This window comes from Emiliania huxleyi (genome assembly GCF_000372725.1).
Source record: "Emiliania huxleyi CCMP1516 unplaced genomic scaffold EMIHUscaffold_366, whole genome shotgun sequence".
NCBI classification, from domain to species: domain Eukaryota; phylum Haptophyta; order Isochrysidales; family Noelaerhabdaceae; genus Emiliania; species Emiliania huxleyi.
The window spans coordinates 30,321-58,118 of record NW_005199228.1 but is presented as its reverse complement, the minus strand read 5'-3'; the positions used below and the strand labels follow the sequence as shown (position 1 = coordinate 58,118).

At 65.2% G+C, this 27,798-nt stretch overlaps 8 protein-coding genes across 8 annotated transcripts in view; 4 read left to right on the top strand and 4 right to left on the bottom strand.

Annotated features, from left to right (window-relative positions):
- EMIHUDRAFT_458690 (hypothetical protein) overlaps positions 1-3,993 on the bottom strand; it is a 5,436-nt gene extending 1,443 nt beyond the window's left edge. Inside the window, exons 1-5 of the mRNA XM_005772086.1 lie at positions 3,307-3,993; positions 2,761-3,162; positions 2,491-2,604; positions 2,056-2,280; positions 1,183-1,847 (exon numbers count right to left, since the gene is read on the bottom strand). Coding sequence (XP_005772143.1) covers positions 1,183-1,847; positions 2,056-2,280; positions 2,491-2,604; positions 2,761-3,162; positions 3,307-3,786 — 1,886 coding nt within the window. The 5' untranslated portion in view covers positions 3,787-3,993. The remainder of the gene's footprint in view (positions 1-1,182; positions 1,848-2,055; positions 2,281-2,490; positions 2,605-2,760; positions 3,163-3,306) is intronic.
- A 4,530-nt stretch (positions 3,994-8,523) lies between these two features.
- Positions 8,524-11,601, bottom strand: EMIHUDRAFT_444854 (hypothetical protein; the record flags this gene model as incomplete). Its single annotated transcript, XM_005772085.1, has 12 exons — positions 11,551-11,601; positions 11,007-11,477; positions 10,884-10,938; positions 10,693-10,764; positions 10,434-10,492; positions 10,209-10,368; positions 9,662-9,908; positions 9,490-9,529; positions 9,224-9,266; positions 8,850-8,954; positions 8,642-8,695; positions 8,524-8,564 (listed from the first exon to the last, which is right to left on the bottom strand). Coding segments are annotated over exons 1-12 (1,365 nt in total), but the record flags the coding sequence as incomplete, so codon positions are not given.
- Positions 11,602-13,305: 1,704 nt separating this feature from the next.
- Positions 13,306-14,059, top strand: EMIHUDRAFT_242691 (hypothetical protein; the record flags this gene model as incomplete). Its single annotated transcript, XM_005772084.1, has 2 exons — positions 13,306-13,342; positions 13,491-14,059. The coding sequence occupies 2 exons, from the start codon at positions 13,306-13,308 to the stop codon at positions 14,057-14,059; spliced, it is 606 nt and encodes a 201-aa protein (XP_005772141.1).
- A 1,796-nt stretch (positions 14,060-15,855) lies between these two features.
- EMIHUDRAFT_458688 (hypothetical protein) lies at positions 15,856-19,362 on the top strand (the record flags this gene model as incomplete). The annotated part of the gene is made up of 11 exons (XM_005772083.1): positions 15,856-16,435; positions 16,505-16,583; positions 17,284-17,344; positions 17,416-17,521; positions 17,644-17,768; positions 18,012-18,287; positions 18,492-18,551; positions 18,626-18,830; positions 18,960-19,070; positions 19,142-19,179; positions 19,246-19,362. 11 exons carry the CDS (start codon positions 15,856-15,858, stop codon positions 19,282-19,284), a joined length of 1,680 nt encoding a protein of 559 aa, XP_005772140.1. The 3' UTR covers positions 19,285-19,362.
- A 1,599-nt stretch (positions 19,363-20,961) lies between these two features.
- Positions 20,962-21,998, top strand: EMIHUDRAFT_444846 (hypothetical protein). Its single transcript, XM_005772082.1, has one exon. It carries the CDS (start codon positions 21,110-21,112, stop codon positions 21,692-21,694), a length of 585 nt encoding a protein of 194 aa, XP_005772139.1. The 5' UTR covers positions 20,962-21,109; the 3' UTR covers positions 21,695-21,998.
- A 790-nt stretch (positions 21,999-22,788) lies between these two features.
- EMIHUDRAFT_242685 (hypothetical protein) lies at positions 22,789-23,619 on the top strand (the record flags this gene model as incomplete). Its single annotated transcript, XM_005772081.1, has 1 exon — positions 22,789-23,619. One exon carries the CDS (start codon positions 22,789-22,791, stop codon positions 23,617-23,619), a length of 831 nt encoding a protein of 276 aa, XP_005772138.1.
- Positions 23,620-24,885: 1,266 nt separating this feature from the next.
- EMIHUDRAFT_49246 (hypothetical protein) lies at positions 24,886-25,080 on the bottom strand (the record flags this gene model as incomplete). The annotated part of the gene is made up of 1 exon (XM_005772080.1): positions 24,886-25,080. A coding segment is annotated over one exon (195 nt), but the record flags the coding sequence as incomplete, so codon positions are not given.
- Positions 25,081-25,992: 912 nt separating this feature from the next.
- EMIHUDRAFT_75401 (hypothetical protein) lies at positions 25,993-26,208 on the bottom strand (the record flags this gene model as incomplete). The annotated part of the gene is made up of 1 exon (XM_005772079.1): positions 25,993-26,208. A coding segment is annotated over one exon (216 nt), but the record flags the coding sequence as incomplete, so codon positions are not given.
- Between the last annotated feature and the right edge of the window lie 1,590 nt (positions 26,209-27,798).

Here is a 27,798-nt window from a genome sequence, read left to right as displayed (position 1 = left end):
CCCGCCTTGTATCCCATCTCCTTGCGGGTGGCTCCTGTATGAGTCCCCATATGACCATGTGATTTCTTTGCCTTCCTTGACTCCATTCTCTGCAAACAGGACCATCACTTGCGCAGCTGCCTTGCCTAGTTGTACCTCCTCGTAGCGAACGAAGTGCGTCGCCCGCGTGCCTTGCTTCGGCTCGTTCGATGCTGCTGGCCAGTCGAAGTCGTTATCGCTCTCGTCGTCACTTCCATCCAGCTGCGTCCCCCCTGCTGCCGTGTGTCGTGACAGTTCGTCTGGTACTGTCTCTGGTGGCTGCGCCGTTCCAACTGTCCGGAAGATCTCCCCAGTGTAGATGCTACACACCTCGAATTTTTCCAGCCTCCTCGTCGCCAGTAGGCCGAGTTCCCCTTCCGCTATGCTAGAGGGGCCTACCTACTTCGCCCCTACCACCGTGCCGCCCGTCGTTAGCATGGCCGTCGTTACTTTCGCCGTCGCCTCTGCTGCTTGTCGGCGGAGCGCCTCGCGCCTTCCCTCGTCTCCATTGCTCCTGCTCTTGTTCTTTTTGTTTTCATGCGAGGAGGGCGGCGACCTCAACCGACTATGGAGGACCCGTCGCCAGACGACGCAGGCAGAAGACGGTGAGGCGGAGCAGACGCGCAGGGCGAGACGAGGGAGGGAGCAGGACTTTGCGGAGATCAGCAGGAGGATCCGGTACGAAGAGATTAAAGGAGCAGCAGGCGTGCAGGGATCCGAGGGACCATGTGGAAGACGGCTAGTGCTATCGCCTACCACACCCACAAAGAACCCTGCACAAAGATCGCAAGGGCGGGGACCTAACCCTTTTCACCCATCTCACAGAGTAGAGAGAGGTGGGTCCCGGGTCCGTTTTTATTTATTTATGGGCTCGGAAGTCGGATGGGCATGCACGCGCCACACACTGCGCAATATCGCGCATATCGGCGGCAGGCGCCCGCCCGCCCCGCCCCCGGACAGTCTCTCCCACCACGCTCACAACACCACAGCACGAGTCACACTTGACCGGCTGCAACGCCCCGAGCCACAGAGAGCGCGCGTCTGATGCACCCTCCCGGACGCCGGAGCAGCAGGACGGAGACACACAGCAAGCACCTGGAGCAGTCACAGACTGCAGAGCCCTCACTGCCGGTAAGTCTCCCTAGACGTAATCACCGGGTGGCATCGCCGCCCGCGGCGAGGGCGAGGCCGGCGGGCGTCGCCGCCTCCACCTCGGCCGCCTTGAGCCACGCGCAAAACTCGATCAGCAGCACGTAGCCGCCGCCGTTCGAGTCCATCTCGTCGAAGCTGGCCGAGGTCGCCGAGCGCAGCGCCACGTACGGCGCCCACGACAGCCCCGCCGCCACCACCTTCTCGATGCCCTCCTCCCACTCCTCGCGCGAGATGCGGCGGTCGTCGGTCGCGGTGGTGCCGTCCGAGCATCCGTCCACCATCGCAAACACCTCGAACCACGTCGCGTAGTAGCCGAGGTAGGACAGCAGCAGCCGGAACTCGCCCTTGGTCACGTAGTCGTCCGACAGCGACGAGGCGGCCGCCGCCGCGTCCTTGGCGTCGTTGAAGGCGCGGATGAAGGACGGCCGGAAGCGGCGCCACACCGCCTCCCCCGCGCCCGCGTCCTTGAGGAAGGACTGCAGCGTCATCTTGACGCCCAAGTCGACCTCGGCGAGCGAGAGGTAGCCGTTGCCGTTCGGGTCCCACAGCCGCCACGCCTCCTCGCGCCGCACCGCCTCGGAGGGCGCCGCGAACGCGAAGGCGCGCAGGAACGTGTCGAGCTCGGACGGCAGTGCGACGCCCTCCTCGGCGGCCTGATGCTCGATCTCGAGGTCCTCCTGCGGCATCAGAGAGGGGGTCGTGAGTTCGCTCGGCGGGTGGGAGGGCGGGCGTGGGTCTCGGTCTTGGTGGGTGGTGCAGCGGAGTGAGTGGCGGGGGCGCAGGGAAGAGAGCTGGCAGCGAAGAGAGGTGGAAGAGTGGTGGCAACGAGCAGAGGCGGGTGCGAGCAGAGGCGGCAGGGATCAGCCGCGCCTGGAGGCCCTCGACGTCCCAGCCGAGCTTGGCATCGTAGTAGTCATTGCGCGACACGCGCGCGGTGGAGACGCGCGAGAGGCGCGCGAACAGCCTCTCGCCCTCCGCCATCGCGTCGCACTCTGCGTCGCCGTCGTCGGCCGGCGCAGGCGCGAGGGGCGGTGCCTCGACTGGCGGCTCGTTGTCCGGCGCCGCCTCGATCGGCTGCTGCGGGGAAGGGAAGGCCTCGATCTTCGCCGGCTCGTACACGTCGACGGCGGTGCCACCCACGGAGTACTTTTGCCCCGCCGGCGACGCCGCGGGCGCCGGGCGGGCCCCTGGCGGCGCGGCGCGCTGCGGCGACGGCTTGAGGCCGGCGAGTGCGCTCGGAGGCGCGTACAGAGAGCCGTGGCCGCCGAAGCGGCCGTTGGGGTCCTTCTTGGACCAGGCCGACGCCGCATCCTTCTGCACCGATGCCTTTGCGAGCGCCGAGGGGGCGGCGTCCGCGTACTTGAGAGCCGGCGGCAGGCTGCCCTCGTGCTTGGCGTTGGAGGCCCAGATGCCGCGCGACTGGCGCCGCGGCTCCTGAAACAGGGAAGGTGTGTGTATGTGTGTGTGTGGGGGGGGGGGGATGCGGGGGCAGGGGTTGCGAGTGCAGGGTGCGCAGAGGCGTTTACATCGTATCTGCGGCGCGTGTGTTGGCGTGTGCGCGCAGGTGCGAGAGTGTGCATGGGGACGTGCCTTTGCGTACGAGACTGTGGACGACTTGGAGGAGCCGATGTTGAATGGCACCGCGGTCTCGTACTCGCCGATGCCGGGCGTGGCCGGCTTGGCGTAGATGGTGTCGCGCCCTTCGAAGCGGCCCTCCTTGGCCGTGGCGTACGAGACTGTGGACGACTTTGTGGAGGCCATATGCACCGCGGTCTCGTACTCGCCGATGCCGGGCGTGGCGGGCTTGGCGTAGATGGTGTCGTGCGCCTCGAAGCGGCCGGGCCGCGCCCTTGCGTACGAGACGGTGGACGACTTGGAGGAGCCAATGTTCACCGCCGTCTCGTACTGCCCGATCGCCGGCGTCGCCGGCGCGGCGTACACGCTGTCGTGCGTCTCGAAGCGGCCGCGTCCGTCCTTGTACTGAGCAGACACCTGGGCACCGAACGGGAGGAACTGAGGTGCGGGTGGCCCCAGTGACGGAGGGGGGGGGGGGTCTCCGCGGGAGCGAGGCGAGGCTCGATCCGCCCTCCTTCTGGAACGCGCGTGGCAGTGGAGGCGTCTGAGAAGCGTCCGCACCTCCTTCTGCACCGACGCCTTTGCGAGCGCCGACGGGTTGTAGTACGTCGGGCCGTCGCCGCTGGCCTTGGCGACGGCGTCGGCCCAGAGGCCGCGCGACTGCCGCCGCCGATGCATCTTCTGGACGAGCGAGACCGTCGGGCCCGACGGCTTGAGCGGCTTGGCCGCGTACGCCGAGGGCGCCGGCGAGTCGGACTGCTTGTACACGCCGCCCGGCATCGCGAAGCGGTCCGTCTTGCTGGCCATGTTGGGCGTGGGGCGGCCGGCTCCCGACGGCGTGCGCGCGTTGCGCGACCCAGGGGTCGCCTTGCCCGGCGTCTTTGTGGGCGCTGGCGATGAGCGCTCGATGCCGGTGCCGGCGGCGGGCTTGTAGATCGATCCGGGGCCGCCGAAGCGGTCCGACTTCTGGTTCAGGGCCCATGGCGAGGGCTTGTTGTTGGTGGTCTTGCGCGCACCGAGCGGGCGCGTCGGCGTGGACATGGCTGGCAGGTGGCTCTTCTCGTGTACTAGTGCCTGCGGCGAGCGACGGTGGGCCGGCGGTGGGGTGAAGGCAGGGGACGGAGGCTGGAGGAGATCGCGAGGCAGGGCGGAGGAGAGAGGGGTGGCGTCGGGGAGGAGGTAGCGGCGGCGGAGGGGAGGGCGGCGGCGCGGCGGAGGCCAGGGTCGCGACCCTGCGGCGAGCCCTTTGAAAAGCCGCGGTGTGTTTTCTTTTTTTGCGGAAAGCTGTTCTTCACCTTCGATACATACACACCACACACGAGCGTCACTACGTGCCTCCCCGTCTTTGTAGCCTGGCGTTTGTGCCCCGTTTGTGCCGCGTCCCGTGCCCCCGAGTTCATTTTATAACCACACACGAGCCGACAAAACAAAACGTCACCATGGTCCATGCGAGTTTGACCAATAAGGTATGTGGAAAGGAGAGCGGGGCAAAGATTTCGTCAAGGGTGACATCCTCACATCCCCCCGGGGGATCCAGGCAGGAGAGAGAGAGAGAGAGAGAGAGAGAGAGAGAGAGAGAGAGAGAGAGAGAGAGAGAGAGAGAGAGAGAGAGAGAGAGAGAGAGAGAGAGAGATTTGTTCAGGGGAAGAGAGAGAGAGAGAGAGAGAGAGAGAGAGAGAGAGAGAGAGAGAGAGAGAGAGAGAGAGAGAGAGAGAGAGAGAGAGAGAGAGAGAGAGAGAGAGAGAGAGAGAGAGAGAGAGAGAGACGGGGGGCATTCAGGTGATCAATCACTCAGTCAGATCACGCTCTCTATTAACAGCCTGCGTGCGCGAGAGCGCTCGCTACATACATGCATGGCATGCACGTGCACATGCACATGCACAAGCACAAGCCGGCGGCTTGACGCTTGTCAATCGATCGACACGAAGAGCACCGCTCGACGAGGGCGGCCCACGCCACAAGATAGCTACAAACGGCACGCTTCGGTCGCGTCCAAAAGTCGCACCCAACGTCGATCGTGAAAGTCGCACGTCCAGCGCCACGCTGACGCATTCGGATATATGTCTGCAGCGATCCTCATGGGGCGAGAGGCCACGGTTGGCAACCAGAGCCGCCCAGCAGACCACGACGGCGACGCACGCTGCAGCGGGCCCGAGGTTGCTGGTCTTCGCGTCGCGGTGCGGGCATCCCAGAAGGGATAGATCTTGCCGACACACGCTCCCGCCTGGTCCAATTCAGTATGTGGACGGCCGTCGCGACCAGGTGTGCTTTTTCGGCCTCTCGCGCAATATGACAGTGTCGCTGCCGACCATCCGCGCCAACCTGCTGCGCCCGCTGCGGGCAGCGACAAACGGTGCGAGGCGGCCCTCAGGGTGGCACAGGCAGCGACAGCGTGGCGTTGAGCCCTCACCGTCGTCAGGCGCGACGGATGTATTTGTCCATGCGATGGTGGTGAGCTCGCCGGGCCAAGCTCCATCCCTCGTCCGCGCGCAAGTCACGTACTCGCGACCCCTCTCTTGTGACAGGTGAACAGCCTCGTAAACACGCGGAGCGAGGAGTCGGGCGGTGGCGCGCCACAGCGGCTCGCGTTCGCTGAGCTGCGACCGTGCCGCTTCGTGGCCGAGGCGCCACGGCACTCCAGAGTCAAACCACACCAGCGAGGGACCCGCCCAATAGCCACCGTCCGCTCCGCCCTCCGCAGGACCAGGACCTCGTCGACGCTGACGCAGAGCTAGAGCAGCTGGCGGCGAAATGGCGAGGGAAGGCCGAAAAGGACTACGACCAGCTCACCCGGATGAATGCACTCCGGGCCCACTATAGCCTGTGGAGAGTCTCTCGCCTGGCGCGCTTCTCCCAACAGCTCGAGCGTCCTCCCGACCCGAGCCAGCCAGCACCACACCGCCTCCCGGCAGGTGCTTTCGCACGAGCACGTCTCTCGGATCGCCAACAAGGACTTCCGCTACACGCACGTTGTCGCTGCACGGCCTGACACCGGCTTCTACTCGCCAGTCTCGCCAACGCAGTGGCTGGCGGAGCTGCAAGCCACCGCCGGCCGCCCGACCATTCGCGTGCCCAACTACAAGCACTTTTGGGGCCTCAACGACCGCCTCGCGTTTGGCGTCCTCCCTCACGAGACTGGCCGATCGCGGGACAGGAGGCGTCCATCCCAGGCGCAATTTGCGACTAGGCGACGCGCGCTCAATGATACACTGCTACATGTCGCGGTATCCGGCGGCGTGGAAGAGCAGCTTTCAGAACGTCTTGCGCGTGCGTCCCGAGTGGGCCTCGCCTTTTCGGCCAATACCGCCTCTCGCCATTTGGAAATAGGTGTGGAACACGGAGCGGCTCCTCTGTATGCACATGGCACGATGCCAGGCCCGCCCTCGTCCTTCCCTGGACCGTTGGCGAGGGCGCCGTCACCGTTAGCTTGATGGAAAGGTGCGAACCTCTGGGGTGGCGATCGAGACGACCCGCATGTGCGTCGTCCGGATACGCTCCAACGGCGAACCCGCCAGGTGCGCGGCGCTGGCTGCCCCCCTTCGGGTGCTCACACCTCACGCCAGCGGCTGGTTCCTCCCTCATCAGCGCTGACGTCAAGGATGGCTCACCTGTACTCCACGGCGTTTCGAAGCCGGAATCGCCGTGGAAATACTACGACAACTGCCTTCGGCTGGCGCGCTCGCAGAAGCATCGAATCTGTGGCTACGAGTGTGGTTCGCCCAGGCAAGCGCGCGCGCCGAATCCGAGCGCGAGCATGCGCCTTGATGCCTCTGACCCCGCGACCCCTCTCCGGCACCGCGCTGCAGGACCGAGTGGGTGCAGCCCAAGCCATCGGCCAGTGCGCTCGAGGAGGCGCGCAAGCCGCCCGTGTGCAACCTCCGCGCGGTTCGGAACCACTCCGAGGCCGTCAGCACCACCCCAGCCAAGGTGAAGAAGCGGCGCCCCAGCCGTGATGGGAAGGACAGGGCTAAGTCGTCATGGCGGCGGGTGCATGCCTCCGAGAACGCCACGCAGCTCGACGCAAAGCCGTCCACAAGCTTGCGACTGCGCCCCGCCCGGCAAGGGCAAGCCGAGGCCAAGAAGAGCAGAAGACGCCGCAGCCGTGAGGGGAACCAGACGGGGTGGAATCCTTTCCGTCGGATAAAGCTTCCCAAGCTGCCCAAGCTCAAGCTGCCCATTCACACAGAAGGGGAGAAGCCACGGATGTCATTTTGACCTGCTCGCAAGCAAACTCTCGTGCCTGCAGCGGACCTGTACGCATGTGCGCGCGCGTTTTTTATACGGCGTACACGAAATGCCCTCCAGAAAGGGCGCGCCCGACTCTCTCTTGTCAGACGCGTCCGGTGCCCCGGTGCAGCGGCAAGGCACCCCGAGAGCGGCTGCGGAAGGGGGAAGGAGGGGAGCACGCGCGGCCCGTCAATAGGATCGAGTCACTGATGTTGTGCAAGAGCGCCGCGCTGCTGAGCACCTCCTCGCCCGCCTCTGCCTCCGCCTCAGCGGCGGCGGCCAGCGTCCGCATTCTCCTCGAGCGCACCGCCCACGCCTGCGCCTGTGTGGGGCGCGTGGGTCGACGTCGGTTGCTGTCCGCGGTGTGATTGTAAGATGATCTCTCTTGGTGGCCGGAATTCAATCACCACACCTTGAGCCGCTGCTCGTGCGCGTAACGTGTCCGTGCTGCGTCCCCCCTCGCCCTGGCAGCAGCCCGGCGCTTCTCGCTCGCCTCCAATCGCCGGCACATGTCCAGCCAGTGTTGGTGCTCCTGCGCAAACGGCGGCGAGGGGGGCTGTGAGCGTTGGCGGCGGCGCAATGCTACAGGCGGCCTGCGCCTGGTGACGCACGCCGACGAGGCGGCGGTCAGGGTCGAGGCCGAGGCCGCTCGTGCTGGCCTGGCGCCACTGTCGCACCTCGGGCGCCGCCGCCGCCGGAGCGGTCCGCGGCCTCCGTCGCGCGTCCATTTTCGGTGCCGACCGTTTCGTTCGCGGTGCTCGCATTTTTCCGGACGATATTACATTTCTATTTCGATTTTCTTTTCGGCCTGTGCGGTGTTAGTGCCGTTCGCGCTCGGTGTTTGGGAGCGAGGGTAGCGCGGGCAGCACGAGCGCCGGCAGCGTGGCAGTCTCGTAGTGTTCCAACCACCCCCCAAACACACCCTCCCCACACCAGCACGGCCCTTCACTTCCTTTGAAGGCTCTGCCACTGCACACGCAGCACGTCGTTCGCCGGGAGGCGTCTCCTCACAACGTCACGGCGCCGCGCGCCGCGTGTGTCCCAACGCTTGGAACCCCGTCGCTCATGGTCGAGACGCTCGCACTCTCGTCCGTCCACCGCCCGCACGCGCTCACCCCAAACCCAACGCACTCGACCGTAGCTGGCGGACGGTGGACACCCGCAAGCTACCCGAGGCTGCCCCAGCTGGCCCAGCCGCCCCAGCGCCAGCTGGCCCAGCTCTCCGCCGCCCGGCTACGCCTTACCGCCTGCCCGCCCCCGAAGCCTCGCCGTCCGCCTCGAGTCTCACGCCACCGACTCGGCGCTGCTCCCCCGCTGCAGCTGGCCAGCCGAGGTTGGGCGCGGGTCAGACGGGAAGAGAAAGCCCGTGATGGCAAAGAGGCGGCCGAGGGCGGCGGGCTTGACGCCGACGCGGAAGGAGCCGCCGTGGAAGGCTTGCGCCGAGAGAAGCTCGAGCGGGTGGCCAAGCGGGGTAGAGGGGCTCGCGACCTAGGAAGTGTCTAGGACCCGTCTGGGAAGTGTCTAGGAAGTGTCTACGTCGAGGCGCTCCGCGACCGACGCAGGGTTGCGGACGTCGTGGATGAGCAGCATGCCTAGGGAGTGTCCGGGAAGTTTGTGCTGGGGAGTGTCTCGGGTGAGTGCCTGCGACGCCGGGGAGGAGGGAGCATGCCCATCAGCACAGCGACGGTCTCCGCGTTAAAGACGAGCATCGGCCGGAAGTTGCCTAGGAAGTGTCTAGGAGATGTCTGGGACGTGCCTGCGACGTGTCTGAGACGACCGTCGTCGGCCGGAAATCGCCTAGAAGAGGCGCACGCGCGCGCGGTGTCCAGGCGTCGCCGCAAGCGGAGGACGAGGTGTCGGGCGGAAGAAGCGTCTGCCCATTCCCGCCAGCGCGGCCGCGACGGCGCGGGCATTCTTGTTGTCGCCCGCAACCATGGACGCAGTGCGGCAGGCGGGCGCGACGTTCGACGAGACCGTGAGGCCTAGGAGTACCCCGCAATCTCCCGCAATCTCCCGCAATCTCCCGCAATCTCCCGCAATCTCCCGCAATCTCCCGCAATCTGCCACAGCCACAAGACGGTTGAGGCCTAGGAAGTGTCTACGAAGTGTGTGGAAGGTGTCGACGGAGTCTCGGAAGTGTCTAGGCCGGGATTGTGTGGCGCTGCTGTTGTGGGGCGTGTGTCTTGTGTGGCTTGTGGTGGTGCTTTGCTTGACATACTGACTGGGCATTTGTATGATCTCGTGTTGGTACCGTCGCGCGAGCGCGCGAGCGCCGCGCGCCAGTTGTTGATCGCCTAGCACCAGGCCAGTGGGCGCCCTGAGTTCAAAAGAGCGGCGTCCCGCAATCGCCCACAATCTCCCTCAGTCTCCCACGGCCACGCGCATGACGGGTCCCCGCTCCATGCCCGACCAACCTCCCGCAACCTCCCGCAACCTCCCGCAAAGCTGGCCCGTTCACTAAAGCCCCCGGACGCGCGATTCGAGTGAGTCTGCGACTATGGCCCAGTGGGCGATCGCCTTTGCGAGGGCGTAGTTTGGCCCCTGCATCGGCACGTACCTGCGGGAGAGTGCGGGAGGGTGCGGGAGGGTGCGGGAGAGTGCGGGAGAGTGCGGGAGATTGCGGGAGATTGCGGGAGATTGCGGGAGATTGCGGGAGATTGCGGGAGAGTGCGGGATGTGCGGGACGTACCCGTCATGCGCGTGGCGCGTCGGCTCGCCATCCGCGACGGGCGCGGCGGGGCGCGCGTTCGGCTCGTAGCGGAGGAGCCGCAAGTAGCTGGAGGCGTACGACTCGTCGCACGCCTCGGTGCATCCGGCGGGGAGAAGGAAGGCCTGCGAGGGAGTCTGCACAAAGGCCACGCCGGCGCACAAGCCCTTCGCGACAAGGGACGAGCAGACCAGGTCGCACGCGAGCGAGATGCGCACGTTCAGCTCCCCTGCGGGTTGGAGCGGGAGGGTGCGGGTTGGAGCGGGTTGGAGCGGGAGGGTGCGGGAGGGTGCGGGAGGGTGCGGGAGGGTGCGGGAGGGTGCGGGAGAGTGCGGGAGGGTGCGGGAGGGTGAGGGAGAGTGCGGGAGAGTGGGGGAGAGTGCGGGAGGGTGCGGGAGGGTGCGGGTTGGAGCGGGAGGGTGCGGGAGGGTGCGGGAGGGTGCGGAAGGGTGCGGGAGGGTGCGGGAGGCGTGTCGAGACAGTGGGAGGTTGTGCAAGACGCGGCAGCGTGTGGGTGGTTGCAGCTCGCCGTCGAGGTACGTGTAGGTCCCGACTGTCGCCCCCTTGGGCAGCGCCGGCAGCGTCTCCGCGAGCCACGCTGCGAGCTCGGGCGTCTCCGTCAGAAGATCCGCGCCGGCGGCAGCGGCGATCTCCTCGTCCGAGCTCGCGGCCCGCTTGAGCGGCACGACCTGTTCACACCGCCAGCCGTGAAGAGACGCTGTTCATAGCTCGCGGGCCGCTTGAGCGGCACGACCAGTGTCCCGGCGCTGGCGCGCGCCATGGAGACCAGCTCCGCCCACTTGGCAGGCTTGCCTGAGGGAGATTGTGGGAGATTGCGGGAGATTGTGCGTGCGTGCGTGCGTGTGCGTGCGTGTGTGTGCGTGCGTGTGTGCGTGCGTGCGTGCGTGCGTGCGTGTGTGGTGTGGAGTGGTGTGTGTGTGTGTGTGCGCGCGCGCGCGTGCATGTGTGCATGTGTGCATGTGTGCATGTGTGTGTGTGTGTGTCAGGCTTGCCTCGCGCGACGGCGACGACGGTTGCGCCGCACTGCAGTAGCAGCGCGAGCGGGCCCAGCTCGGCGGTCGCGCCTGTGAAAAGAAATACACGACGGCTGATACTTCTGTTTGGAGGCCCGCCCGCATGCCAAGCGTCGGCGTGTGTCTCTGTGTCGCTCCCATGTCTGCGAACGGTCTACGAAGAGCGGCGCCGAGCGCGACGAAGGTGCGGCCGCGCAGATCGCGCCACTCAGCCGAGTTTGCCACCTACAGGTTTCGTCGATTGATCTTGCGAATCGGTCAGCAAGGCCGCGCCACCCGGCGGGTCCAGCCACCGCGCACAGCGCGGCCGCCCCCGCGGGCTCGAGAGCGCCATAGTCGGCCCAGGCGTTGACTTGGTCGACGAGTACTTGGTCGGAGAGGCTGTCTCCAAAGTACGGCACCGAGAGGGAGGTTGGCAGGGCGCCGCTGCCCGCGACCGTGGCGGTGTGCAGCGCGCGCGCCGCCGACGGCGCCGCCATCGCCGCCTCCACCCCGACCACCTCGCCGCCTCGCACAAACTCGAACGTCGAGTAGATCTCAGCGAGCCCCGCCTCGGCGATCGCAATGGCGCGCTGCGCAGAGTAGGACTGCGCCTCGACGAGGCGCGTGAGCATCTCCGGGTACTCCTGTCGCCACGTCTTCCGCGCCTTGCGGATCGCACCGGCCAGCTCCTCGCCCGCCGGCGCCGCCGCCGCAGCAAAGACAGCAACGCCGGTCGCGAGCGTCGAGCGCTTGCCCTCGGGGCCGGTAGGGAACTGCACGCCCTGCGCACGGTTGCGGAGGGAAGGAGGCGTTACAGGGTGTTGGGTGCGTGACAACATGGGCGCGCGCGAGCGCCTCCGTAATCTTCGGCATAAGTCACAGCGATCCAGTCGGTGCGGCGTCGCACGCCCAGCCAAGTCAGGAGCCGACACCGACCCAACCCAACAACCCAACCCAGAAAGCACGATTCTGAAGTTGGGCCCTCAGTCTCCCCCCATCCCCAGGGCCTCCAGGGCTCGCACCTCAACCTCTCACAGACCAGCGCATAGCGGCATAACGTATTTTCTTCTCATAACAAGGCTGTGAAAAAGTGCGTATGGGCTCACTAGCTAGAGCTCTCACTAGAGGCCGTCATCGCATTCGCCTTCCTGGTACCCAGCGCTGGCTTCTGAGTTCTGACTGTCGTTGCTGTCTCTCCCTTCTCAACTGTCTGTGCTTGCTTGTGCGTCTTGGGTCCGGGGTTGTGTTTTTGTGTGAAGGCCTTCTAGGCCCGCGAGTAGTCTCCCCCCATCCCCAGGGCCTCCAGGGCTCGCACCTCAACCTCTCATAGACCAGCGCAAAGCGCCATAGGACGTATTTTCTTGTCAATAACAAGACTGTGTGAAAAAGTGAGGCGGAGTCGAAAGCCCGTGTTAGTAGAGGGAGGGGCCGAGGGACCATACCCCCCCCCCACCCCTGTCGAGGGCTAGTCTTGGGCGGTCAGGACCATACCCCCCCACCCTTTGGTCCGCAACAAAAATATTTCTTCCACCCACGTGCTGACGCGCGTTTCCAGCGGTTGCACGTGTGCGACTCTGCGCGGATGTTTCGTACGACAGCGCCGCGCACGTGGCACGAGCAATGCTCGAGATCGCGTTCTCACTCGTCGTAGCTGTTGACTGCCGGGATACCAACCAGAGCGCCTGGCCGCCGATTGTCACAGTGGCCACCGAACTCCCAGCGCAGCTCATCCAGCTTGGTTTCGGGCTGTGCGTCAAAAATTTGGGCTTTGCGCAGTCCCTCCTGCCCAATGCCGATTCATCACTCACGAAGGTGCGGCTGCTCCACCAATGGCTAGAAGACCAATTGATAGAAGGTCCTGACCGGCTGGCGGTATACATTGACTCAGATGTGTGCTTTGGCGGCTGTACATTTGAGTCCTTCCGCAAGTTCTTTCTGGCGAGCCAAAAAAGAGTGGTGCTTTCCGCCGAGATGGGCTTACACCCCTCAACAAATGCAAGCCGTGACGCATATGACCGGGCTGGCCCTGCACGGCTGCGTGAGCGCGATCATGCGTTTGGGCGCATGGGATTGCCCCCTGGCGACTGGTGGGACGGTCCAGCCAGAGCGCTACTTTTCTTTACGGGTGCACCCCAACAAAGGACCCCTTCTCAAGACGGGCCGCGATTTGCCGGACCAGTTCTGGCACCAGCAAGCTGCGACGTTTCCAGAGCAGCCAGAGTGGTGCAAAGAAGTTGAGCGAGAGCTTGGTGGCGGCGAGTCTTGTCGAGTTGGCGTGCCGATGAGCAATGTGTCTCGCACAGCAATGGAAATGTGGCATGGCCTTGTCCAGTGTGTTCTCACCAACGGCCGCGCCCGTGCATAGTGCACTAGAGTTGCAGCGGATCGTGTCTAGGATAACAAACTCAAACAAATACTGTTAGTGTTTTTTACTCTCATACTGTTTTGCTTGTCTTCCTTGGACCTTGCGCTGGGGGCGGAAAAAAAGATGGGAACCTCTTAGCTCCCTCGCCACGGAGCTGCAAGGAGTGCCGGGCGACGTCGACGTACCGCCTACCTCCCCCCCTCCCCCCCTCCCCCCCCCGCACACCTGTCCGCTGCTCAATGACAATGTTTGACGACTCGAACGTGAAGCTTCTCGAGTTTTGTGTTCTTCTCCGAGTGTAGCTGTGTTAGTGCCAGTGCGCGCCAGTCCCGTGCCCATTGTCGTCCGTGCGAGGGAGCTCGGTCGTAAAATTCGGCTGTGTTAAATTCTTCTCCGTGCACGGTTACAGCCACGTGTCGCGACGTCGCAGTCAACGCGCCGGCCACCTGGTACGCGATGCTTGGCTCCAATTGCACAAGCCACAACGGGCGGTTGGAGGTCCGCGTGCCTGCGGCAATGCGATTGCATGTGCTGGGCTCTCCCGATCCGCCACCGGCCGTCGATCTGCGCAGCTGGGCCAGGTCGCCAGCGCCCACGCACTACTCGCTTCGAGTGCTGAATGCTGGGCTCGGTACGACAGCAACGCACTTCACGCACACTTTGTTCTGCGACCTTGGGATGCGCGCCGTGCATCACGAGCAGTCGTGCAACCTGCCGATGGGGTCTCAGCAACGCGTGCTCAGTGTCTTCCGTAGATATAATCGCCTGCGGGACTGCATCGCTTCACCCCATCACTGTTCCAACGTAATGCAGTGGAAGCAGCAGTTCGCTAGGGATGTGCTGTGGCTCATCTCGCGCCATGGCGGCGGTGTTGAGGCGCTCTCTGACGTCCCCTATGCCAACATCTTCCGCGAGCTGCTGGTCCTGATTCCCACGCTTCAAGTGTTGCACACGGTTCGTGAGCCGTTTGAATGGGCAACGCAGCGCCTTCATGCTTGAAGGCGTCGACGTCGTGTGTCGTACGCCATTTGTCGCGACTGCCTACAGTATTGGCGAGTGTCTAGATTCAGCGAAAAATATGCGCGATGCGCTCGAGAGCGAAATTGCTGCCACGGCAAAGTGGACGCGTTTGTCGCCGCCAGACTCGCTGCGCCGAGTCTTTACGCGCGAGAACAACCTGTCGTATATCGCACCGCCTCCAGATCAGCCGCTTATCAGTCGCATGTGGCATGCGCATGGCCTGTACGCTGCGCGCTTTGCCGCGTACAACGCGTTCGTTGCTCGGATTGTGCCAGCAGGACAGTACAGCTCTCTCTGTGCATGGGACAGCCCCACCATCTTCTCATCGCGGGTGCGTGCTGGCGCCGTGCCTACCGCCCCTGCTCTTACCATCGCAGCGCCCAGGCCCCCCTCCTCTGCCACGCAATCACGTGCTCGGCACAGCTTCGTGGTGGTGGGTGGCCCTGCGCAAGCCCTCGAGCGAGAGCTGCGCAACGTGACCGGTGGCAAGGTCGTTCATTGGCCCGAGGTGAACACTGCCGGTTGCCCTGGAGAGCTGACGTTCGATGCCGACCTTCGGTCGTGGCTAAATGCATCTGGCCAAAGGTGGAGAGCGGGAAAGAGTAGAGGAATCGCCCTGTCGCATTGGACGCTATGGCGCTTGTTTGCGCGGCAACGTTGGGCAGACGCACTTGTAGTTTTCGAAGCCGACGCACGCTTGGCGTCGGCTGCAGCTTCAACTCGGCTTCGAGCACGACTGCAGAGACCGCATGAGCACCGAGACCTCACCTATCTGGGGTGGTGTCACTGGGGTGCGAGAACAGGCGAAGGCACCAGGGGTGCCACCCGCTGCAGTGATCCGCCGGGCTGCACGCACGCGTATGTGCTCACGCTGGCTGGTGCGGCGAAGGCTGCGGATGCACTTGACATCTGTGGCCCAGCCGTCGACTGGCAGCTTGTCAAAATGTGCCGTGACGGCACTCTCTCCTGGGGTCTCGCGGACAAGTGCTCGCTGCAGTCGCATGGCAGCCGTGGATCGCTTCGGCAGGAGGGATTATTGCGACAGAGCGCCCCGCCTTCGGACTTTCGACATTAGGACCGAAACGACACAAGAAGATGCATATGTTTTAAATCCGCAGCCGCCAACGCCGCCCAACACGACATAGCGCAACGCGCTGATCTGGGCGAAGGCCTCGTTGCCCAGGTTGGCCTGTGAGAAGCGGGTGCTGCTCGTGTCGAGCATGTCCAAGATGTTGTTGGTGACAGTTTGGTAGGCGGCGAGCTGCGGCGTGTAGAAGCCGAGCGTGGCGTCCGTGAGCGGCACCTCGTGGTACGCCCACACCTTGACCTCCTCCGGTGAGGGACTTGGCGGTGGTGGTGTGCGACGGGCCGAAGAAGGTCTGGATGGCGGAGTTGATTGCCGCGAGGATCTCCACAGCCGGCTCCTCGATGCTCACCCCAACGCAGTAGTTGAGCTTCTGCCGGCAGATCCGCACCATTAGCATCCGTTCCGTGAAGAGAGGTGGTTGGCGGCCGCAGCGGACGACGCGTGGTTGGCGACCGACGTGTCGAGGATTGACGGGCAGGTGAGCTGCTTGTCGGTGGCCCTCTCGTCGAGGTTCTGCAGAGAGGCAGCTGCGCCGGTGCCAAAGAGCTTCGGCGCACTGTACATCTTGCTGTCGCGCATCTCATCGTCCGAGAGCGCCAGTCCCGTGAAGGCCAGTCCCGTGACGGCCATTTCCGTGTCGGCGGCAGCGCGAGCTTGACTGAGCGCGAGCTTAGAGCGAAACGTTGCCATGGAGCTCGCCCTCTCCTCGCCGCCGCCGCTCGCAGGCAAGACGGTCGCCGTCGTCGGCGGCGGCGTCGGCGGCCTCGTCGCGGCCGGCCTTCTCGCGAGGCAGGGAGCGGCGGTGACCGTTCTCGAGCAGCGGCCGGTTGCCGGCGGCCGGCTCGGCGAGCACCGGCTCGGCCCGGCTGGCGAGTGGCGGTTCGACTCCGGCCCTTCTCTGCTGCTGATGCCCGAGGTCTACCGAGAGACCTTTGAGCTGCTCGGCGACCCGGAACCGCTCGAGATGTCTCCGGTCGCCGCGCCCTTCTACCACGTTTTCTTTGGGGACGACCCGGCCGGCACCGCTCCCATCCAGCTCGACCCGGCGCGGCGGCGCGAGGAGTTCGCCGCCGCGATCGAGCGTCTCGAGGGCTGGCCTGGCGACTCGATGGAGCGATTCGACGCGTACATGGCCGCCGCGACCGCCGCCCTCGACGGCGGCTGGCCGCTGGCCATCGAGGAGCGGTGGGACGTTAAGACGGTCACGGCCGTCCTGCCCGCCTTTGCGAGGTCGGCGCTCCGCAACTTCCCCGCCAACCTACCCGTGGGCGCGAGCCGCGGAGGCGGCAGCCCGCCCTTGCGGTCCGCGTCTCTTTACGCCGCCCGCCCTTGGACAGGCCAATCGCACATGCAGCAGCTCCGCCGCTACTTCCCAACCTCGGACAAGGTCCGCGCCCTGCTCTCCTTCCAAGACCTGTGCGCCAGCTAGAGCTCACACTAGACTCCTTCCAAGACCTGTGCGCAGCTAGAGCTCACACTAGACTCCTTCCAAGACCTGTGCGCCAGCTAGAGCTCGCACTAGACTCCTTCCAAGACCTGTGCGCCAGCTAGAGCTCGCACTAGACTCCTTCCAAGACCTGTGCGCAGCTAGAGCTCACACTAGACTCCTTCCAAGACCTGTGCGCCAGCTAGAGCTCACACTAGACTCCTTCCAAGACCTGTGCGCAGCTAGAGCTCACACTAGACTCCTTCCAAGACCTGTGCGCAGCTAGAGCTCACACTAGACTCCTTCCAAGACCTGTGCGCAGCTAGAGCTCACACTAGACTCCTTCCAAGACCTGTGCGCAGCTAGAGCTCACACTAGACTCCTTCCAAGACCTGTGCGCAGCTAGAGCTCACACTAGACTCCTTCCAAGACCTGTGCGGCAGCTAGAGCTCACACTAGACTCCTTCCAAGACCTGTGCGCCAGCTAGAGCTCGCACTAGAGGCCGTCATCGCATTCGCCTTCCTGGGACCCAGCGCTGACTTCTGACTGCCGTCGCTGTCTCTCCCTTCTCGACTGCCTGTGCTTGTGCGTCTTTGGTCGCGGGGTTGTGTTTTTGTGTGCGCCTGGCCTCTCACCGCGCCTAGCCGCGCCTACACATCCGAGGCCACTCGAGTCTTCCGAGCGAGTAGGTACGTCGGCCTGTCGCCATACGAGGCGCCCGCCGTCTTCTCGCTGCTGCAGGCGATGGAGGTCCAATCTCGGGCGGATCTCGGGCTGGTCTCGGCCAATCTCGCGTCGTCTCGCTGCTGCAGGCGATGGAGCTGGACGCCGCGTCGTACGGCGTTCGCTATCCGCGGGACGGGTTCGGGCGCGTGAGGAGGAGGCTGCTCGAGCAGTGCGAGAAGGTCGGCGTGCGGGTGCGAACCGGCGCCGGTGTATCGGTATTCGGCTGTATCGGCACTCGGCTGGACGACACTGCGTGTTCCAACCCTGATCTTCTTCACGCGGCGTCTCGGCTGATCTCGGGCTGATCTCGGCCAATCTCGCAGGCGTGGCCGTCACGCGAGTCGAGGTCACCCAGGAGGGCGGGGAGGCGGGCGAGAGCGGCGCTGCTGCGACGGGCGTTCGGATCGTCGACGGCGATGGCTCCGAGTCGAGCTTCGCCGCCGACATCGTGCGGGCCCCCAGCCGAGATTGCGCCCGAGATCGCCAGCCGAGATTGCGCCCGAGATCGCCAGCCAAGATTGCGCCCGAGATCGGAGCCTCCCCGAGGCGAGGGCGTGTGGGGAGGACTGAGCGTGTGCCTCTGCTCGCGGCGGCGGCTGCCGCGAGGGCTCGAACGGAAGAGAAGAGAGGAGAAGAGAGAGAGAGAGAGAACAGCGAGAAGGGAATAGGAGGGCCCTCCGCCCGCCGGAAGGTGCTTTGCAACGCGGACCTGCCCGCCGCGGAGGAGGCGCTGCTGCCGCCACACCTCTCCAGGGCCGACAAGCTGCGGTCCGCCGCCTCCTCCTCCTCCGTGCTGTCCCTCTCCTTTGCCCTCGACGCGCAGTTTGCCGACGCGCTCGCGCACCACACCATCGTCTTTGCAGAGGACTTGGGCCAGGCGCCGTGGGAGTCGCTCTTTGGCGCCCGCCGGGCCTCGAGCTTCCTGCCCGTGGCCGCAGCCCCCACCTGGGCCCCGGGCCATTTCTACGTGCGCCGCCCGACTAGGGGCGTCTGCTCGCTGCGGACAGGTCTCTCTTCACGAGCGTCTGCGTCCGCAGGTGCACTGCCCGACGAGGACCGCCGTGTCCAGGACACGTCCATGACATGTCCGAGACGTGTCCGCAGGTGCACTGCCCGACGAGGACCGCCGTGTCCAGGACACGTCCATGACATGTCCGAGAGGTGTCCGCAGGTGCACTGCCCGACGAGGACCGACCCGACCGCAGCTCCTGCCGGATGCGACGCCATCACGGCGCTCCTCCCGACGCCGCCGAGCCTTTTGGAGCCCGAGCCTTGTCAGAGCCTCCCCGGAGCCTCTCCCGGTAGGTTCTCCTCCCGACGCCACCGCTGCCGGTCGGCGCCTCCGAGGCGGAGGCCGAGGCGCTGTCCGACGTGTGGGCGGCGGCGGGGCGGGCGTCTGTCGTCGAGCGGCTGGCCCGCTTGCCTGGCATGGCAGGGTGGCAGCAGAGCATTCGCCACGAGTCCGTCATCCCGCCGGCTCGGTGGCGGCGCGAGTACGGCCTCGCTCGCGGCGCGAGATGAGCCGAGATGAGCCGAGATGAGCCGAGAGTTCAGCGAGCACGGCTTCGCCCGCGGCGCGGCCGCCTCGCCCTCCTCCCCCGGCGCGCGCGCGCCTCTTCACCCCCTGCCGCCGACGCAGGCGCCGTGTTTGGCCTCGCCTCCAGCCTCAACCAGCTCTCCTTCCTCCGGCCCGGCCCGCGCCACCCGAGGGTGCGCAACCTGTACTTTGCCGGCGCCTCCGCGCGGCCAGGCAACGGCGTGCCGCCGGTCATGTTCATGTGCTCGAGACGTGTCCATGACATGTCCTAGACCTGTCCACAGGCAACGGCGTGCCGCTGGTCATGTGCGGCGCCAGGCAGGTGAGCGAGTTGCTGCTTAGTGGCTAATTGACATTAGTTGGTCAGTCATGTGCGGCGCCCCGGCAGGTGAGCGAGGCCATCGCGCGCGATGCGTGCGGCGGGTGAGGGACGCGGCGGCCGTGTCGCCTTTCAGCGCCACCACGGGCACCACACCGGCAGGGCGCCACGGGCGGTCGCCACAGCGCGGCCGCTCGTGGTTGCGCCGCGCAGGGCCGCCAGCAACGTCGCCGCCTCTGCGCGCCGCCGCGGTCCTGGAGCGGGCGCGGCTGCTGCGCGAGAGGTCTGCGGTCGGGTCTGTGGCCTGGCGTCTGCCAGGGCTCTCTAGCCCATAGCCCGATCCCGATCATCCGGCCCGCTGGGTGCGCTTCTTAGCTCCCCGGCCCTGGATGTGAGGCTGATGACTGCACTCCAAGTGCTCCAAGTGCCCAGCGATTAAACCGGGGCCCAACTCGACGACTTTCTAGCGATTTGCCTCGCACGAACCACGGGGTCGGCTCCCCTTGCAGCCTTTCGAGGGGCGCAAACCCTGTGACTTAACCCTAGAGATAGATACACTGTCGGTTACTGGACCGTCACCAGCTCGACGTCGTCGAACAACGTTCGACCATGGCACTGTTCACAGCGCGCGCGGACGGCGGTTCTGCGAGTCCCGCTCAGCAGGACTTTTGTAAAGCATGCTTGTGGCAAGTTATAGACGCTAGTATCGACCTCAGAGACCCAGGTGCATCGTCTGGGCCGACTCGGACAGCGCAAGCATGGGCGGTCGGCCTCCCTAGATGCACGCGAGGAGTTGTGGCGCGGTCCTTCCCGTTGCTCCTCCCTGTCACCCAACCCACCCGCTCCACGGCCGCCTCAAGAGCTTGAACCTCCCCCGGTGCAGGCTGCCACACCAACGCGACGTTTGTCGAGGCGGAGGCGGTGTGCATTGCGGCGGGTGGGCGGCTCTGCACCTCCATCGAGCTCGAGATGGGCTGCGCGCGCGGCTCCGGCTGCTCCCTCGACGACCACCTCGTGTGGTCCTCTGGCAAGAACCGGCCGCAGTTCGACGCCGCGCAAGAGTTTGGGGTGGACGCAGCAAGGGGGCTGGTACCTCCATTGTACGGTGGGCCTCAAATCCTCGGCCTCGACCGCTGCCAGGCGTACCGCGCCGCGACACCCGTGGTGCGCCGCCGCTTTGGTGTCGCCGGCCTCTTCAACAGGGGCACAAGCCTGCTGCAGCAGTTGCTGGTGGAGCGGTGCGCCATGCCGGGCCGCGAGAGTGCAGAGCAGAGCCGCGATGGCAAAGCAGTGTTACGGTACGCGCGAGTGTCGGCCGGATCTGCGCCGTGGGGCAAGCACAGCCCGGCTACGTGGCGCGGGAGACACGCCGTGACTGCACCCGACAACGTCTCCGACGTGGAGAGCACCCTCCCGCTGGTCATCGTCAAGGACCCGCTATCATGGATGGCCTCGTTGTGTGGCAACGCCCAGGATAAGCACTAGGGAGCGGATCGCATTCATCGCAGCCTCCGAGGCCGTCGGGAGGAGGAGCGGTGGGGCCGTGATTGCACGTTCCACGTAAGCTGCGCCGCCTCGCGCGCAAAGTCGCGCGCGGCAGCGTTGACCGCACGGCCTACTCGCCCAAGTACTCGCTCTCTTTTATGTCCCACCATGCAGAGCGCATCTCTCTCTCTGTTGTGCGAGGCGTGAACCGCGCCATTCGCTCTCACCTGGCAACCCTGTCTGCACGTCTCGCGCGCGCGTGAACAGGGCTCCAGGCCCCCCAAATTACGTGTGAGTGTTAGAGTTGTTTGGTATTGCTAAAAATCTCTCTCAGGTTTCGAAGTAACTTGAAGCCCGAACCGTGTTATTTCCTCGAGCGCCGGATAAGCGATTCACACGAGGGCCGTCACAACGTGTTTCTCGGCTCGCCCTCGCCCGGCCCGGCGCTATGCCGGCGCGTTCGCTAGAGGCTGCTGCCGCAGAGCGGAGGCGCGTGCGTCGCCTCGCTACTCTCGCGGCGAAGCAGCTGCCGCCGCCGAGAAGCGACGCGGCGTCTGCCGAGGAGAGAGAGCCAGCGCGGCGGTCGCCGACGCCGCCTTCGAGCTGTGTGCCACTTCTCGGGTGCACGACAGCTCTGCGCGGCAGCAGCATCAGCAGCCGCTGCACCGCCACCCGCCTCGCGCCTGTCGCGGCCGGAAGGGAGCACGCCGTCGCTGCCGTGGTACCGAGGGCCGGAGCCCGACTCTCGTACAGTCGAGCGGCTCCGAGGCGAAGCGCTGACACACACAGGGCATGCCGCGCAAGGAGAGCGCGCCTCGAGGCCGGCAAGTGCGCGTACGTGCCGCGCGGTCTTGGTGGCGCGATTCATGACGGTCGCTCTCGCTGCCGGCCGATGAACCCTCGCCGCCCCCGCACCAGCGACACCGGCCGCGGCTCGCCTCCACGCGCCGGCTCGGAAGAGGGGCTGTCGGCGGCGCAGCAGAGCGGCTCGCCTCGGCGCTCGAGCCGCCGACAGCCCCACTCCTCGACGTGACGGCCGCTCCCGGAGCCAGCCGGTGCGCGCCCGACCCACGCCCCCTCTCGCACCCCTCCGACCCCCCCTGCGCGGCGCACCTATCCGCTGTGCGCCGGCTCGAGCGCCTATCGCCAAATCGCGACGTTTGAGCGCAGCGCACGCGTCCCACACGTCACGCGCGCGCAGGAGAGCGTGCGGCACAGCAGTAGCGTGTACTCGCCGAGGGCATCGCGCCGAAAACCCCGCGCGTTCCGCCCCAACAGAGGCTGCAGCCTCTGCACAAGCTACACCACTGTAAGAACGGTGAGTACTTGGGGTTGAGTGGGCTTGCTTGCTCCCTTAGCCGGGAGCAAAAATGCAAGAATAAGGTAACCGCTGTGAACCCAGCCCACGTACGCCCAGCCCACTACAACCCCCTCGCCGACCGTCCAGACTCCCCCCCCCCCCTTCTCCAACCCTGACGAGCCGACGGATGGTTGAGCCCCTGGCCTTGCGCACCCCCGCCCTCTTTCACCCCTCACTGGCACGCACCCCCGACACGCACATACAAGACAAACCCGGGCGTGCTGCTCTCAAAAGAAAAGAAAAAACGGGAAGGAGGAGACCAGTGGGGGAGACTTCCCACCTATGCAACACCCCAGAGAGGGGCTGCCATCGCCGAAGCTGTGCCTAAGCATAACTCCCAAACCCGCAGTGCCAGCGGCCCGGGGGGCCTTGGGGGCAGTCTGCCGGACCGCTGTTGCACAGGACGGAGCACCAGGAGATGAGAGTAGTTGACGGGTTGGGCTGCCGACCGTGCCTCCCCTCTTTACGTCAGAGTGGGACCTTTGCCGCGCCGGGTCTGGGGCGCGCCCGGTCCTTGACGGAGCCGCGCGCCCCGAGCGGCCCAGGCGGCGAGTAGTCGTCCTCGAACCTTCGACATGTAGTAGTCCGTGGTTAGCGCCCGCCCGCCCCCCCCTCTCCGTCGCTTCGCAAAAGAAAAAACAAAATAAAAACAAGCAAAAGAGAAAGCGAAGCCAAAAAACGATTGCGTAAACGGCGTCACAAAGCCCGCCGGTTTTGATCGACAATCGTGAGATTGACCGCCGTCGACCAGAGAATTGACGGCCAGCATGCAAACGATGTGCCAGCCTGCACTGCTGTTGGTCGCCATGCTCGTCCCTCAGGCACGCTCGCAGTCAGCCCTCCTCGAGCACTGGCGCAATCACCCGCCAAGCGACTACTACCTCGATCGGTGGGTTCACTACGCACCGCACTACGAGCAGCACCTCCCGGCCCGAGACAACGGCTCGCCGCTGCGAATGCTCGAAATTGGCGTCAGCTCTGGCGGCAGCGCAATCGCATGGAAGCGATGGTACGGGCCGTCGCTCACGTACGTGGGCGTCGACCTCAACCCCGCATGCAAGCGCACCGAATCAGTGGGCGAGCGCCGGTACATTGAGATTGGCTCGCAGGAAGACCCCGACTTCCTTCGCTCCATCTGCGCCAAGTACGGCCCATTCGACATCGTCATCGACGACGGCGCACACATTGCGCGGATGGTGCAGCTGAGTCTGCAGCTTCTCTTCGAGAGCGACCAGTGCATGCGTGACAAGTCCATCTATGTCATCGAGGACCTACACGTGCTCGCGCGCTGCTCGGGACCTGGGCACGACTCGACCTTTTGTAACCACCCGCGCGACTTCAGCAGCCTCTACTCGGATGCCTTCCTTGGCATGCACAACCGCTGGCAGGGCTGCAACCAAGCTGGCCGCCGCTGCCACCGCGCGCCGAAGACCAGGCCGCTCGGTCCCTCGTGGGCGTCGATGGTTGCGGGCGTGCATCTTTACGATAGCATGGCCTTTTTCGAACGCAACTCTGGGCAGAATGCCACCGTACTCGGTCGGCTCACCCGCGGCAATAGAACGGAGAGGGTCACGACCATCGACCCTAAAGTAGGCTGAGAGGTCGAAGAGAGTAGAGACCGCTCTCAGCAACGTGCTCATCGGCGCGCGTCTCGTTTTGGAGAGAGACCCTCAACGAGTGTGTCGGGTGTGTCCGCATGCCGTCGACCGACACGTGTCGACGTGTGCCGGTGCGACGTCTGGTACTGTGGTTGGAGCGGAGTTGTGATCACACGGTGTATATGGCTTTCCGGCTCTATGTACATCACCTATACGCTGCGAATGCGTATTACGCACAGACGCGCACCGCGTCCCCGCGTGGGACGCGCCTGGAACTTGTACTTTTCGTAATAGTATTCATCATTGCGAGAGCGGACCACTCCTAGCGTGCAGACCGCGGGAGCTTGGTGCCGCGGCCAGTGTGGAGACCTGGCCTGCGCTGTGACGCGCGCGCTCATCTCGAACGTGGAGCCTCCCAACAGGCTGTCACGTTAGGGCCTGACAGCGACGGAGCACCTCGACTGTCAGACTCTGCTGTCATGCTGTCAGAAGTACGTGCTGTCAGACTGTCGGAGAAAGTGCTGTCAGCGCTACAGCGTTGTCAGGCTGTCGGGCACTGTCAGGCGCTGACCGCTGTCCGGGGTTTGCTGTCAGACTGTCAGAGACCAGGGCTCAGAGGCGGGGCGACCCGAAAGACTCACACTTCACACACTGCCAGTCTTGTTCTCTTGAACAACTCAAGGTATTCAGTGGAGGCTAAGGCGGAGGTAATGTAACACCTAAAAGCACGAGGAGGAGAGCCAATACGTGAATCCTGAATCGCAATCGGTCCATTACGAGTCACGGCTTGCCTTCGATGGCGATGCGGCTCTCAAGACCCGCAATCTTCTCTTGCAGCTTGGCTTTCATCCTGTCCACCTCAGGGTCGTCACCACCCATGCGGTCGAGCCGCACCAGCACCTCTCGCGCACCCGCCAGCTGCTTAGCCGTGGAGGCTTGCGCTGCCAAAGGCTTGCTTGGAGGCACCGGCGAGCTGACACGAGGTCGAACCTCTGCTTCCGTTGCAGTTCCCGAATCCTGTGCTGCTCGCTCTGCCGCGGTGGCCCGTGCCTGCGCCGCAGTCAGCTGTGCCCGTGCCTCTGCCGCCTCCAGCTGTGCCCTCGCCGCTTTCGCGGCATGCGTCGCGAGCTCGGCTTTCCGCTTCGCCGTGTCGTGATCGCTGACGCGGTGCGCGCACGCCTGCGCCGGAGGTTGCGGCGGGAGCAAAAGCTCTTGCACGGAGCGGACGGTGCAGCGAGCGTCCTCCGCCCAGGCGAGCCACGCGCGCAGGTGCTCGTCGGCTCTCAGCGTGCCGGCATGGCCGAGCACGATCAGCCCGGAGCGCGCGCGCGTCAGCGCTACGTTCAGCCGCCGCTGGTCGGCGAGGAACCCCACGCGGCCGCGGTCGTTGGCTCTGACCATGGAGATGATGACCAAGTGCGCCTCTTGCCCCTGGAAGCCGTCGACGGTCGAGACCACCACGCCGTGCGCCTGCTGCATCTGCCGCAGCCTGGTCTGGATGAGCGCCTTCTGCCCGAGGTAGTGCGTTATCACGGCCACACCAGCAGTGTCGTCGTTGCCGCTCGCGAGCAGCGTCGGACATGCGCGCCGCAGTCGGGCGACGCAGTCGACGACAGCAGACGCCTCGCAAGGGTTCACCTTGGAGCCGCGCGCATCGACCTGCTCCCACGCGTGCTCCATGCGCACCAGTGCCACCGGCCAATCGCTGCGCGGCCAGCGTACGAGGCGCTTGAGCTGCACTGCGACCGGCGAGGGTGGGCGCTCGGCGACTGGTGCATTGGACACGGCCCCTCCGTAGAAGTGCCGCAGCGGGAACGCGCTTATGGCGGCGTCCATCCTGTACTGCGTGTTGAGCAACAGCTTGGGGCAGCCTGCGCCGAGCAACATCTCGAATACAGGCACCGCCAGCCCGCCCTCCCTCGCCCGCAGCGAGATCACCGTCGGAGGCAGCTGCTTGTGGTCGCCGGCGAAGACGACGCGCTGCGCCTCCGGCCGCTTGCTGTCGAGCAGGTTGAGTGGGACGAGGGCGGCAGGCAGCGTCGCCTGCGTGCCCTCGTCGAGGACGAACATTGTGAAGGCGGCGCCCGGCGGGAAGATGCCGCTGCCGCTGCCAATCAGTGTGGTGGCCACCACCGCAGCGTTGGCGATGAGCTCGTGCTGGATGGCGAGCTCGAGCTGCTGAATGCGCTCCCACAGCCGCCGCTTCTGGGAAGGCTTCTCGCAGGCCAGCATCGCCTCCTTGAGCTCACTCAGCTCAGGTGCGCTCGCGTGCGCCTTTGCGAGAGCCAGCAGCGAGCACCGCGCAAGCTCAGGCGGCACTGAGCCCGAGCACGCTCCCACGCGCACCAGCTCGCCCGGCGCCAGCTGCGAGCCAGAGCGCTTGAATACGGCGTGCACCAGGTTGTCGACGGCGGTGTTGGTCTCAGCGAGCAGGAGGACTCTGGTGCCGCTCCGCTGCCGCAGCGCCGCATGCACTGCGCTGGCGAGCACCGTAGTCTTGCCAGTGCCAGGGGGTCCATGGATCAGTGAGATGGGGAGGCTAAGAGTGGCGTCTACCGCCCGCTGCTGGCTAGCGTTGAGCCACGACATGGGTGCGACTGCGGAGCCCAGGCAGGGCGCGCCGCACTCGCCGGCAGAGGATGGGGATCCCTCACACCGCGTCACTACGGTGGGCGTTTTGAGCAATGGCAGGACCGCATCCCACACTTGGGAGCGCTCCTTCTGCGCGCTGCGCTGGTCGCATCGCTGTATCGCTGAGTGCATGCGGTCGAATGGGGTCTGCTGAAATCCCTTGTCGATGCGGAACGTACCACCACGAGGCGAGAGCAGCGCGCTGTCTATCGCCGTGCCCCGCTTCAGTGTGAGCTGCAGCATGGACCCGCTCACGCTTGTCACACAGCCCAGCGCCAGCACACTCGTCGATTCGTGCGACACGATGCCGACGTCACCAAGCGCGAACACGTTGTATGCCAGCCGCGTACCCGCAGCGCTGCGGAGGGTGAGGGTTCCGTCGTGCATGTGCAGCCGCGCCTCGAGCCCATGCAGTCTGAGCCCCTCTTGACAGAGCGCCTCGTTGCTCCATGTCTCGAGACGGTGCTGCACCTGCTCCTCCTGCGCCGCCATTTCCTGCTGGAGGAGCTGCACCCAGAAGGCGGCACCGTCACTCAGAGCAGCAGAGTCTGGCAGGTCTGCGTGCTTCTTGAGCTGGCCCGACTGCTTGTCAACGCGACACTCGTGCTGCTTCCCAGTGTGGCGCATCAGTTCCAGGTGTGCTTTGCAAACCGACCACTTCTTGAAGCGCTCGCCACAGGTCGGACAGGCATAGGACGGCATTGGCGCCGGATCGGTTTGGTCATTTTTTCTTTTTTGCGCGATTTTTCACTTGTTTTTGCGGCCATGCTTCGGCGTACTTGCGGCCATGCTATCACGCCTTGCGACAGCCTGTCGGCGCTGCTGACCGTGCCGTGCTGCACAATTGATCACCTGCATAGCTCGCGGCCTTAGTATCAAGCATTCAGTGACGACCTGATCGTACGGCCAGTAGGAAGGTGTCCTTCCATCGTGTGCACGCTTCTGGCGCAATGCGCGTCGCCTCGGATTGGCTGCTGGCAATCTCGAGGCTATGCCTACACAGCCTCGCGCGCATGGGCAGTCAAGAGGGACCATGCACTTTCTCAGGACAGCGCCGGTGCCTCTCTCTTGGACCGGCAAAGGTGGTGGTCTCGTGTTACCAATGTGGGACCAGTGCGGCATCGCGCCATCGACAGCTCTGGACTGCGCCTCACCACTGACCGGGAAGGCCGCCAAGTGGGCCAGCACCGGTCGCATATTGTGGCAGCAGTCAGCAGTGCATGGCTGATAGCTAGAGCAGCAGCGTCAGGGTCGCAGGGTCGGATCGTGTCAAGCCTCTCGCCCGGCCGGCCGCGTGCAGACGTCGGCCTGTCTGCTGTCTGAAGTGATCTGTCGGCGGTCAGTACGACCGATCAGGTTGGAGTTTTCTGATGGTTAGAGGGTCTATCTGTATGTACTCCTCGAGATCTCTCCAAATCTGCCCTCTGTTAGACCAGGTTAGATCGGTGCTAGTTCTAGATAGTGGAGACTAGTGGAGCCGGGCCCCCCCCCTTTCCGCACTGTCTGCGGCGCGGTCCGCGGCGCACGGTGTGCCTCCGGGGGCCCCCG